The 14014-nt window shown below is 41.6% G+C and overlaps 1 protein-coding gene across 7 annotated transcripts in view; it reads right to left on the reverse strand.

The window, feature by feature from the left end:
* Window positions 1-3134: 3134 nt before the first annotated feature.
* LOC140690348 (trafficking protein particle complex subunit 9-like) overlaps window positions 3135-14014 on the reverse strand; it is a 115362-nt gene continuing 104482 nt past the window's right edge. For 2 of the 7 annotated variants that reach the window (XM_072952062.1, XM_072952063.1), the window contains one exon: window positions 3135-3661. In XM_072952062.1, coding sequence (XP_072808163.1) covers window positions 3413-3661 — 249 coding nt within the window. In that variant the 3' untranslated portion in view covers window positions 3135-3412. The remainder of the gene's footprint in view (window positions 3662-14014) is intronic. The other 5 variants (XR_012065601.1, XR_012065605.1, XR_012065603.1 and 2 more) reach the window with 5 other exon arrangements.

Genomic DNA, 14014 nt, shown 5'->3' on the forward strand with positions numbered 1-14014 from the left:
TTTGAAGTGCCTGTCGTTTTCACTGTAAAACCGAGTTGGAGCTTGTACCTCCCCATATATATGTATGGAGTGGAGTTGGCAACTGAAAAGAAACTTTGTGTTCCCTTCAAGCTAGGTGAAGGACGGCTTTCACACACACTTATCTCTCAGAACTGAGCATGTGGAGAGACGTTCTTTCATCCAGCACAAAGGGAACGGGTTGCCGGAGAAACCCTTACTCTGGTTTCTCAGTCTTTTTCCTAGAGCCAGTTTGAAGTGCCGGCCGTTTTCACTGTAAAACCGAGTTGGAGCTTGTACCTCCCCATATATATGTATGGAGTGGAGTTGGCAACTGAAAAGAAACTTTGTGTTCCCTTCAAGCTAGGTGAAGGACGGCTTTCACACACACTTATCTCTCAGAACTGAGCATGTGGAGAGACGTTCGTTCATCCAGCACAAAGGGAACGGGTTGCAGGAGAAACCCTTACTCTGGTTTCTCAGTCTGTTTCCTAGGGCCAGTTTGAAGTGCCTGCCTTTTTCACTGTAAAACCGAGTTGGAGCTTGTACCTCCCCATATATATGTATGGAGTGGAGTTGGCAACTGAAAAGAAACTTTGTGTTCCCTTCAAGCTAGGTGAATGACGGCTTTCACACACACTTATCTCTCAGAACTGAGCATGTGGAGAGACGTTCGTTCATCCAGCACAAAGGGAACGGGTTGCAGGAGAAACCCTTACTCTGGTTTCTCTGTCTGTTTCCTAGAACCAGTTTGAAGTGCCGGCCGTTTTCACTGTAAATCCGAGTAGGAGGTTGTTCCTCCCCATATTTATGTATGGACCATATGCCGACACAAAAGAAGAGATTGTAGTAAATATAAAGTGGCTGAAATCAATGTCCGGAAAACCTAGCTAAGTTTCCTAAATGTCCCAACTTAACTAACCACAGGACTGCCGCATCAAGAATGGGGCAAATAGCACCTTGTGAATTTTTTTTAATAAATAAATAATGATCCACTTCCTACCACCGACAATTATGGTAAGACTGAGTATAAGTTCTTACAACAAATAGTGTAGAAATCATAATTTCTACTTGATTCAAACCACTTCTTCTATAAAATTTGAATCTTTTTTCTTCAGACGGATTTGTGCCATTTGACCTAGTGATAAAATTTTCAACTTGCTTTTATTAAAAATATTCACCATAGTGAGAGTTTATTATATCAACTATTCCTTTATGGGAAACCCTTGTGCCTTGTCACTGTTTCATAATATTTCCTGTGGAAAATTCAATCCTTCATTCAGGAAATGTCTGAGCAATATTTCTCATGGAAATCCGTCCTAAACTGCAACCCAAGAAAATGAAATTGACACTGAGCAGCCCGTGAAGCCGGCAGACACATGCAGTGCACTGTTGTGTTCCCGCCTCGTATTTCTGTAACCAGCAGGGAAATTTGTATCTCAAGAAATAGACATAAACAATTTTCAGGACCTGAGCACACAGTTTCCCTTTCAGGGTTTAGTGGGCTTCCATTTAATTCTATGAGAAATGTTTAAAACAACAGGACAACAGCTGAGATAGGGTTTAAAATAACTTTTATTTCAGTGAAAATAAAGCCAACCGACTGTTATCATTTTTACTTTATTTGATCTCACTCTCTTACTTTACCTTCCCAACCTCCTCCACAAAATGATGGTGAACATCCCCTCCTGGGTCAGAAATCTAAGTAGAAATTACCAATCACATTGAGGTGTGCTTTGTTGTTTTATTTTTCAAAACAACCAAGTTTCATTCATATGATTTAATAATTAAGATCAGAAACAAAGTCTACTCAATAAATGGTAGACAACACATGTCGTCATAGCTGCTCATCAGGTTTGGCCCCACGTTACACACTTTTACATGGACATGTGCCATGTGCTGTCATGGGAAACGGTGAGTGGGGACAGGGCCTCTGCTCTCACAGGGCACACAGCCTGGTGGGGCAGGCGGTGTTCAATCATTGCCCTTTTGTCTTTAATATACTTACAAATTATGGGAAATGCTATTTAAAAAGAACAAAATGAGTCACTGAAAGTGAAAAATACAAGGACAGTATTTAGGCTGAGGGAAGACAGGGAATCTCTTTGAAGATCTGACACTCCACTGAGACCCAAAGGACAACTCTGGCACTGAAGGTGAAGGGCAGGGACACACTGATAAAGGGCTGAAATCCAGAATATACCAAAATTTCTTTACACTCAACAAGAAGGATGAATAACCTGATTAAAAAATGAGCAAAATGCCTGAACACACACCTCATCAAAGAAGAAATCTGGATGCCAAAGAAGCCTTTGGAAAGATGCTCCACAGCACCTGTCATCAAGGGGATGCAGACTGAAACAGCGAGATACCACTGCACACCTGTCAGAACTGCCAAAATGCAGAACACTGACAGCACCGAATGCTGGTGAGGATGTGGAGCACCAGAAATTATAATGCATTGTTAGTGGGAATGAAAAATGGCCCAGGTACTTTGGAAGACGGTCTGGCAATTTTTTACAGAGCTAGACGTAATTCTAACATATGATCCGGCAACTGTGCTCCTTGGTGTTTACTCGATGAATTGGAAACTTATGTTCACACACAAATCTGCATACAGATGGTAATAGCAGCTTTATTCATACTCAACAGGATTCAGAAGCAACTAAGCTCTTCTTCAGTAGGTGAATGGATAAATAAACTGTGGTCCCGCCAGAAAATGGACTATTATTTGGTGCTAAAATGAAATGAGTTATCAAGGAATGGAAAGACATGGAGGAACCTTAAATGCATACTACCAAGTGAAAGAAGCCAATCTGGGAAGTTTCAGCAACTGTCTGATTCCAACTGTATGGTGTTCTGGGAAAGGGAAAAACACAGAGACTGGAAGATCAGTGGCTGCCAGAGGCTAGAGGGGAAAGAGCAATGAATGAGGTGCAGCACGGAGCATTTTAAGGTCACTAAGACACACGACTCTGTATGATGCTGTGATGGTGGATACATGTCATTGTACATCTGTCCAAACCCACAGAGTGCACAACACAATGTGTAAATCCTAGTGTCAACTATGGGCTATGGGTGATGATGACATGTCAGTGTAGGTTCACCCATTGTCACAAATGTACACTCTGGTGCAGGTGTCAATATTGAGGAGGCTGTGGGGGCAAACTGCAGTTCATACACCCAATCCAGCCCCAGCCACCGCTGTTAATAAAGCTCTATGGGTGTGTGGACTATCTGGCTGTTCTGGCATCTAAACAGTAGAGCTGAGCAGCTGCACCAGAGATCAGGAGGTTTTCAGACCCTGAAATATTTACCCCCAAGCCCTTGAAAGGAAAAGTCTGCTGAGCCCTGTTCTAAATGAATCAAGATTCACCCTGATGAGGCAGGACAGCAGGGCCCAAACCAGGCATGGTTAATGGGGCTGAAGCAATGTTTTAGTTCCAACACATTTGCTGAAGTCCTGCAAGTCCAGTGACAGACTGTAGCCAGGAAGCGTCTGCAGGAGGAGTCGGGAGCAGGCCTTTCCGCCAGGCTCCGGGATGCCGGGGGCCGCGTGCCGCACGGGGGCCACCCGCTTGAAGAAGGTGGACTTGCAGTGGAAGCCGATCAACTCGTAGAGCTCGGAGAGGATGCTGCACGGCTGAATTTTCTCCTCGGAACGCTGAAGCACAGGGAGAAAAGCAACAAGCATCTGAATGAAACACGTAAGTGAAAAAAGACCCATAAAAATGGTTTTCCCTTAAAACAGAGACCCGATGACACAGGAAGGAAGAGGAAGGCTGACTTAGTGCACTGATGGGACCGGATGCAGAAACGCAGGGAAGCAGCACTGTGCAGACACTCCAGACCCCCTCTGGGCCCCACCTCTCCGCATTCCACCTGTCCCTTTACTAGAAAAGCCCGTATTCCCTGAAATAGAGGAATCTGCTACCTAAACATGGGACACAGAGAAGGGAAAGAGGAAAAGGAAGGGAAAGTAAAGGAACAACAGTTCATCTAGACCCTAGGGTCTGGGCGGGACTTTCACCAAACACACAACTTCTCAAAGCACAGAGCGCACAGGGAGAGGCTGACAGAGTGATTGCGACTTCTGCTCCTAAAGCACCCAGCTACCTGTCAGCACACGCTGCGCCCATTACTGAATCATTACAATCATCTCAGAAACAACTACTACCCCGGCTCACAGGCAAGGAAATCTGAAACTCGGGGAGGAATTATTATCATCCTGGACAAAGTCCCACAGCCCAGTAGTCTCAGAGCCTCCGGCAGACCCTGGGCTAAAATGCTCCTCATCACCACGGGCCCTGAGACTCAGGCTGAGGCCACGTCAGGTCTGCACGGGCCCAGAGCACAGTCTGTGGGACAGGGAATGCTCCCACTCGAAGTGCCAGGTCAAGGCCCTCAGGAACTTGTGTAATGAAACCAAATCCCCAAACTCATTTCCAACCCACTGCCCTGTCCGGGAGGACTGCTCGGCACAACTGCGCTGTCACCTGTGCACAGGCTGAGCAAGGGGCCCAGACAGTGATGTGACATCCCAGTGGAAGTGGCTCGGAGACCACTTCATCACAGGACAGATTCTCCCGGCTTCCAACGTTAACTCTCCATTCCATTTCCAACTGGAAAGTAAGTTTAGACTTGTTTTCCTCTCTTAGAAACAAAGAGAGCGGTAACATCAGAGGGAAACTCAAGACAGAGGAAGAGTCTCCTGGTCATTTGCAAGGATAGGCCGGGGAGGGAACAGAGACAGGGATCAGAAAGACCCGTGTTCCAGTCCAAAGTCTGCACGTCACTCGCTTTGACAGTTTCCTTTTTAATACAGGTGATAAAATCTAATTATGATTTTTGGGAAAACTAAATGAAATAACGTATTCCACTAGCATAGGTGTAAAATCCTCCATGAGTGTTCCAGAAATGGACGTGATCGTGGTTAGTTACTGTCTGCCAATTCTTGTGTTCTCAGCTCACATCACCCAACCAGAGATGTGCGAGAGATTGCCTCATCAGCCAGCAGCCTTCTCCAACTTGGAAACTTACAGTGTCCGAAGAGCAGGCAGTGTTGGATGCTTTGCGGCACTCTGGAGGTAGCACTCCAGTGATGACTTTAAAAAGCTGGGGAGAATTTAGGGGACCATACAGGTCAAATACAGAGTACTCATTCCATGTCTACAAATATTCATCTCTAGCCATGATGAGTAAGAGAGGAAATACATATTCAAACATACATCATTTTCCCACATAAGTGCATCAAAACAATTTGGAAAGAGTGTAACTTTCTTCTCTAGATCACACAGCGGGGATTACAAGGTTTGTACTGACAGCCCTACTTGTAAATCATCTGCAAACGTAACTGGGTCCACTATCAGTCATCATAATTTGAAGGGAATGTTAGAAAAGAAAAAAGCCAAGCTAATACTCTCCAATCTTTTGTTTGGTTACGATGTCACAGAGGAGATGGACAGCTCAATAAGGAACCACTCTGCCGTGATCACGGAGCCGGGGAGCGGGATGTGCGGCAAGATGTATGACGCAGCCGCAACTGTGCCCATGATTCTAGGCAGGTACCCAAAGTCACCTTGACAAGGTGTGAAACGTTTATGCCCACGTCCTCATAACCTGACATGTATTAAGGAGAAATGGAAACTTATAAACGGCCAATACCCTTGGTGGATACACCGTCCAAAGAGCAAAGTCACAGTTTGACAACTGGCCATCCCGGTACCTTGGGATTCATTCTTGAAGAACCTTAAAAACCACTCCTCTGTCCTCAAGAAGTGCTGCCTACTAGTCCTATCTTTGGCTCATGGATACCACATGTTGAAGTGAACTTCAATGTCTGCACAGATTTGACTGTCTTTCTCCAGGTTCACTTGTCCATTCTGAAGAGGCCTGAGCTAAGTCCAAATTCCTTAAGATTAATTCCCTCCAGTGACAACTCAACGAGCCTGTAATTACAAGCCAACTGAACAGGACTGTCCTCAGCGAAAAATGTCACCAACCCTTCACTGCTTTCTTAAACTCCTCTCCTGGTTAATTGCAACATACTAACACCACCCTCCACCAAGTTCCCCAACTATGTCAAATAGAAAGTAAGGTCCATAAAAGAGGAGACAACTCCATAGTCACCTTTGAATTCCTAGCATAAAGTAATGTCAATAAATAGAACTATGATTATGGCTTCTTTCCTTTAAAACCTTTCTGGTTATTTAAATGAGACCATGGAAGGGAGGTGTTTGAGTCCAGTATCTTGATCCAGAAGACTCTGGAGGCCTTTTTCAGAATGGCTGTCCACTGATTCATTCAAAACACACCTTCTCTTTCCGGGAGGAGCTGTGATTTTCTGCCATGGGTTTATGGTCACTCTCATGCCAGAACAGCTTTAAACTAAATCCTTACTTTGGATATGTTATTTTTCCCGCTTCCAAAAAATTTTACTTTCCTTACTTCCTTGCCTTGAGGAATGCTTTTATTCTTTTCTTTCTAATTCAACCTTTTATAAAGCAGGATTCTCAGGATGTGTTTGGCCTTATATAAGAACAGCCATCCAACTCCCAGTGTGAGAGGCCACAGGCTCACCTCCTGCCCTCCTGCCAGGGCAACTGAAACTCAGTTCAGGAGCCAACCGGCACCCCAGGGCTTCTAAGGCTCACGTATCTCCCAGAATCCCTGCTTTCTGGTTTGTCTTGGCTTCTGAGAATTTCCCCTCACTTTCTTGACAATTAGCTGTGCAGCTTGAAAGATGAGGAAGGAAGGTTTTATTTCTTAATCAGAATTTAAAGGAACTTATGTAATGAAGCTTTTCACGAGTTTCTAGAACCCTCCATTGCTGAGACAGAAAACACACAAGATATTTTCTAAATTTAGCTATCATGTGCATTTTTTCTTTGCTTTTGTTTTGTTAACTGCTAATAGACATTTTTTAATTAAAAAATAAAATAAGGTCCCAAATAAGATAGAAAATTGAAGGGGCAAACAAAATTAAAGAGCAAAGACAGAAAAATGATAAGTACTCTACAAAGTTAATAGAATAAATACACTATGGATCAGACCAGCAATTCTCAGTAACAGCTAATTGAAACCTGACCATGAGGTAAAACGTCTCTCCTGTCAGGAGATGACCAACAGAAAATAGAATTAAATCAACAACCTAAAATTCTAAGTCTGGCGAGATATAGAAGTCTACCAGCTAAGTGTGTCTTCTTCTGGAAAAGAGGGAGACTCACCAGCTCTTTTCTGTGGAGCCTGAGCCCAGGGGAGGACAGTGAAGTGTGTTCTGTAAGTACCCAATTAGCAAAGTGAGTGATGAATAAAGAGATGTGAGCTTTGATGAGAGATGATACTACTATTCACTTGTCCTGTAAAGTATGTCTTCGCGTTCAGAGATCAATATCTCAGCAGGAAAATGCACAGCCCGGGACCAGACCACTTCTGTGATTGTGACACTGCACTTAGATGTCTCAAGGGCACCTCCAACTCCACCTGCAAAGAGCTAACTTCACGGTGTTCCTCCCATAGCCATCCTGCCCAGGGCCCTTGGTCGGGGGCAAGGTCTCCCTGCCTCTCCCAGCTCAGGCCAATCACTCACAGATGTGACAAGACCCCTCCTTCAGGGGCAAATTTCCTCAGTCAACGAGATCCACCACCCACACCTGTCCTACCAGGTACTCACTGGCACTCCCTCAGCACTGACTCTGTGCTGGGGACCATGCTGCACACTGTGCACACGTTATCTCACTGGATCTACACAGCAGTCCTGGGAGTTCGGTACATCACTGCTTCTATTGATTAGATAAATTGTTTCACTTCCTTGGGTGTGTCATCCAAAGTGACACGGCTACTGAGCCACAAACCTGGGACTGAAAATCACTTGAAAATTGAACACTGCTACACCTCGCAGCCACCCTACTCTGACTCATCACATCACCTCCTGCCGAGCCTTCTAAATGTTTCTAAGCATTCTACAAGACAAAAGTGATCTACGAGAGCATCGCACTAGCCTACTTAAAATCTGTCAATGACGGTCCACTGCTCTTAGGAGAAAGCCCCACCGGGCCTGAGCACAGCCCAACGGCCCGGCATCCGCTTTCCCTGCGCGGCCGCGCCGCCTCACCCACCACGCAGCTCTACACGTGCAGCGTCCAGGACAGGGATGCTGACTCCGTACAACCCGGGGCTCGTCTCACTCAAACAATGATCACCCTCTTCAGTGGTTACCTTCTTCAATACTGAATCTCAGAAAAATATTTTCTCTGGATGAATCAATATCTTTTTCCTTACAACTTCCCATCATTGATAATGAGCTCCCCCCAAAAGAGAGAAGACCTAATCCTCAGTCTCCTTATCTGTAAAGTGCAAATAACAGGGAAATATGAGAGGTTTTATTAGAAGTAATATTCATGTGAGGCTGAGGGACAATTCCCAACATACAGTAAGTACTCAATATGTGCTTACTTAATATTAATAAGAATAGATTACATTCCAGCAACCTTAAATCAATGCTTTATGGCTTTGTCTAAAAGACTACCGACAAACTGTTGGACGAACTGTTTTGAGCAGATCAGCACAAGTGTACTGGGCGAGGTAAGCGCTGACTCCAGTTACAGCTGCAACCAACCAGCACTACGGGGCGGGAGCAGTTTGCTCAAACTCTTACATGTTGCTTGAGCATTTAGTTGTAGTTATTGAATAAAGACAGGTATTATTTACTCAAAGCTCCTGAAACATAAATCTTCAAAGATTGATGCAAATTATGTTTCAAGTACAACACTCTCACTAGAAATTACTTGAAAATTATAGTCTTAGCTCCTCCGCACATCAAAACAGCATTTTCCTAATGTATCTGACTATGTACTCTGAAAGGATTGTTTAAAAGAAATTAAGATGAAGCCATCCTGAATAAGATCTCAGTATCATCTACACAAACCCCACCCAAAGGTCTCATTTCTCACTTCCACATAGGTGTTCAGATGGCTTAAGCTGGGTCTTGGTTTCTTATGACACGGGGGTGGGAAGAATTGTGGATAGATCAATGTAGCAAATATAAACCTAGTGTATTTGCTATGTAGGAATCCTAGAAATAAATAAATTGATATATATAGTCCCACCCTTATGAAGCTAAGCCGTTCCATTTACAACTGCATAAAAAATAAAATGAGAGATACATTTAACAAAAGTTTACAAGATTTGTACATTGGATATTTTGAAGTATCACCAAAAAAATTTTAAAATATCTTCATATATGGAAGGCATCCCATGATCATGCAATGGTAGAAAATATTGTTAAAAATGTTAAGACTTCCCAAAGTAATCTACATATTTAATGGAATCCCTATCAAAATTCCAGCTGACTTCTTTGCAAAAATTGAAAAACTGATCCCAAAATTCATATTGAAAGCAAGGGACCCAGGTCAGCCAAAACAATCTTGAAAAAGAAGAGCAAATTTGGAGGACTCACTCAAAGGTTACAGCAAATCTATAGCACTCAAGTCATTATGCTTCTGTCATAAGTTTGGATGCAGAAATCTATGAGACACAATAAAAAATCCTGGGGGGAAACTTACATTTACAGCCAGTTTTCCAGAAATGTGCCAACAACACTCCATTGAAAGTATAGTCTATCCAACAAATGGAGCAGAGACACCTGGGTATCTGAAGGCAAAAGAATGAATCTGGAATCTGGACCCCGTATTTTATATAACAAATATTAATTCAAAATGGATCACAGACAGAAACGTAAAAACTAAATATATGAACTTTCTAAAAGAAGACATAGTATGAATCTTTGTGGTCATAGGATAGGCTATGGCTTCCTAGATACAATACCAAGAGCACAAGTGATAAAACAAAATAGATAAAATGGACTTCATCAAATTAAAATCATTTGTTACAAAGGACAACATCAAGAGTGTGAAATGAAAGGGGAAAGGGGTAGCTCAAATGATAGAGTGCGTGCTAAGGAAGAAAAACAAAATGAATAAATCTAATTACCTCCCCTATAAAGAAATTGTTTTAATGTTTAAAAAAATTAAAGTGAAATGACAATCTGCAGAATAGGAGAAAAATCTTGCAAAGCATATATCTAATAAGAGACTAGTATCCAGGATATAAAACAAATGCTTACAACTGAACAATACAAAGAAAATCGACCCAATTTTTTAATTTGCCAAGGATTTAAATAGATACACAATTGGCCAATAAGCATCTGAAAAGATGGTCAGCATCACTAGTGAAATCAAAATCAAAATGAGATCTCATTTTAAACTCACTAGGATGGTTATAATCAAAACATGGACAATAACAAGTGTCAATCAGGAGGCAGAGAAATGGATACCCTCAATATGCAGCCGTTGGAAAGGGGCAATGGTGCAGCTTCTTTGGAAGAGCCCGATGTTTCCTCAAAAGGTTAGAGTTATGTGGCTGAGCAATTCCACTCCTACATGTAGAGTCATCCTTCAGTGTCCTCGGGGGGTTGGTTTCAGGAACCCCCACCCTGGATACCATAATCCAAGGATGATCAAGTCCCTTTGCAATCAGCCATCTGGATCCATGAAGTGGAAACTACAGATATGGTGGGCCAACTGTACAGCCAACAGAATGGAAATGTATTCTCACAAAAACTTGCACATCAATATTCATAGCAGTATCATTCAGAGTAGCTAAAAGTCACTAAAAATATCCATCCATCAATGAATGGATAAACAAAATTACCAAGAATAGTCCCACAAACTTTTGGTAATTGAATCTTTGACAAAGGAGGTGAGAACATATAATTGAGCAAAGACAGCCTCTTCAGCAAATGGTGCAGGGAAAACTGCACAGCTGCATGTAAATCAATGAAGTTAGACTACCCCCTCACAACATACAAAAAAATGAATTCAAAATGGCTTAAAGACTAAAAATTGTAGACAAGACACTATAAACCTCTTAGAAGAAGACATAGGCAAAACATCTGACATATATCTCAACAATATTTTCCAAGAGCAGTCTACTCAAGCAATAGAAATACAAGCAAAAATATACAAGTGGGTTCTAATTAAACTTACAAGCTTTTGCACAGAAAAGAAAACAAAAATTAAAGCAAAAAGACAACCTATGGAGTGGGAGAAAATAGTTGCATTAAATGAAAGTGACAAGGGCTTAATTCCCAGAATATGTAAACAGCTTTTACACTTGATAAAAAAGAAAAACAAACAATTCAATCCAAAAATGGGCAGAAGACCTAAAGAAACATTTCTCCAATGAAGACATACAAATGGCCAATAGGCACATGAAAAAATGCTCAATATCATTATCAGAGAAATGCAAATCAAAACTGCAAACAAGTATCACCTTTCACCAGTCAGAATAGCCATCATTCAGAAGTTCATAGACACTAAATGCTGGAGAGGCTGTGGAGAATTGGGAACACTCCTACACTGTGGTGGGAATGCAGTTTGGTGGAGCCATTGTGGAAAACTGTATAGAGGTTCCTCAAAAGACAAAACCTTGGGGGCCCAGATGACACAGCAATCCCACTCCAGGGCATATATCTGAAAGGAAACGTAATTCAAAAAGACAGTTTCACCCCAATGTTCACAGCAGCATTATTTACAATATCAAGACTTGGAAACAACCTAAATGTCCACTGACAGACGACTGGATAAAGAGGTTGTAGTATATATGTCCAATAGACTACTATTCAGCAATAAAATAATAATAAAATAATGCCATTTGCAGCAATATGAATGGACCAGGAGAATGACATTCTAAGTGAAATAAGCCAGAAAGAGAAAGAAAAATACCATATGAGATCGCTCACATGTGGAATCTAAAACAAAAAAAAAAACAAAAACAAAGGAACAAAAAGATAAACTTATCTACAGAACAGAAACAGACACAGAGACATAGAAACCAAACTATGGTTACCAGAGGGGAGAGGGTGTGGAATGAATAAATTGGGAGTTCAAGATTTGCAGATGCTGAGTATGTATACAATAAACAGCAAGTATATATTGTATAGCACAGGAGAATATATTTAATAACTTATAGTAACTTATGTTTAAAAAGAATATGAAAATGAATGCAGGTATGTTCCTATTTAACTGAAGTTTTGTGCTGTACACAAGAAACTGATGCAACACTATAAACTGACTAGACTTCAATGAAAATATTTTTAAATAGACCAAAAACGAAAAAAAAGGAAAAGGATATTATCAAACAAAAAGAATAATGTACTGATTCAGGCTACAATATGAATGAACTTTGAAAATTTATGCTAAAATAAGCCCGTCACAAAAGGGCAAATAGTGCCCTTTAAGGTGAACTGTATCTAAGCATTTATTGTACTACTCCTGTAAATTTTCCGGAGTTTTGAAGTCTATCAATATCAAAATAAAATGTATTATTCATTAAAAACTTAAAACCCTTCCTCACAGGAGGGCTTTAATTATTAAATGCAGAAAAGCATGTAAAACTCTTGGAACAACAATTTTAACGTCCACACACAGTCACTGCTGTCACTGCCACTCAGAGTGTGGTGCCAGCGCTGATGAGAGCTGCCTCCACTCGCTCCCCTGCAGAAAGGAGTGAAGGCCTGAGCTCTGACAGGCAGGGTGAGCGTGAACCTGAGTCATACACAGCCACGTTCCAGACTCTGCGTTACCCAACATTCTTATACAAACTGCAACATGTAATGTAAACACTCTAGAGGGATGTATCTTACAACACAGGGAATACAGACAATGTTTTACAGTAACTATAAATGGAGCATCTATTGTACACCTGAAACATATATTTTAAATCAGCTATGTCTTTATAAAAAATTAAAAAATAATTTAAAAATGTTATCCCTTTAATATTCAATTTGGTTTTTAATTAACTACTAAACAGCTTAGAATATATAAAAGCATTTAAGTGTGATGTTTGTTTACATATTTATTTACTTCAGCCTCCTGCTAAAAGAGAAATTAAACAATTTTTTAAACACAGCTTAACAACCATAACAACAAAAAGGCAAAACTGAGAGTGAAGAGAAAATGGAGATTCAATACTTAAATGAAACCAGGGGGAGGTAAACTCATAAAAATGGATTCCATGAAGTCAGGGCAAGTGTTAAAGGCCGACTAGAAATTCAGCTGTAAGATTCTTGGCAGCTAAAGCAAAAAGAAAAAGATGATGGGGCAGGTGGTAGAGCGTGTGCTTAGTGTGAACAGGGTCCTGGGTTCAAGCCCCAGGGCCTCCACTAACAGATAAATATACCTAATTACCTACCCCCCAAAAGAGCCCCAAAGAAAAGAAAAAGAGAAATTTCTTTCCAAAAAAATCCTGATATTAAATTTGGATTAAATACTTTAAAAATAAAAGGAAAATAGAAAAGATGAGTGACACTGTGAACAAAAACCCCAGCTGGGCTAACAAGCTAAGTCACAAATCTAAGTGTGATAAGTGTCGGTTTACTGATCTAAGTTTTGCTGGGCTAACTCGTAAATCTGAAGTTCAGTGTCAGTTTACTGGGCTAACAAGCTAACTCGTAAATCCAAGGTCAACAATTGTCAGTAACGTGATCTGTTCCAAATTGATAAGCTTCAGTGTACTGATTCCTTGCTTTTTGTTGTTCGAGCCTTATTGGCTAAAAGCCCCATACTTGTAATTAACCCTATAAAACCTCATGTGCACGTCTTGGATGTGCTCAGGGCTTGGGAACAGAAGCCCCTCTGAGCCCGCTGGCATAATAAATCTCAGTACTCCCACCCTCTGAGTGCTGCTTATTTCTTGGCTGGCCTGTTGTTTCCGTAACAACACAAGCGATAATGCCCGTGAGATAAATCTGCAATGGCTGCTGGCAGGTCCCCATGTCTCATGTGGGAAAATCTGAAACATATTTCTCACCACTCAGAGTCATCCTCAGCCCACCCCACATCTCCCGCTGTTAAATGCAGGAACACACGCAGGGCCCGGCCTTTGCTCTCTCTGTGTCATCACAGTGAGACAGGATGGAAGGGGGCAGAGCAAGCCATTCAAGAAAGACCACAGCAAT

Source organism: Vicugna pacos, chromosome 30 (assembly GCF_048564905.1).
Source record: "Vicugna pacos chromosome 30, VicPac4, whole genome shotgun sequence".
Taxonomy (NCBI): Eukaryota; Metazoa; Chordata; class Mammalia; order Artiodactyla; family Camelidae; genus Vicugna; species Vicugna pacos.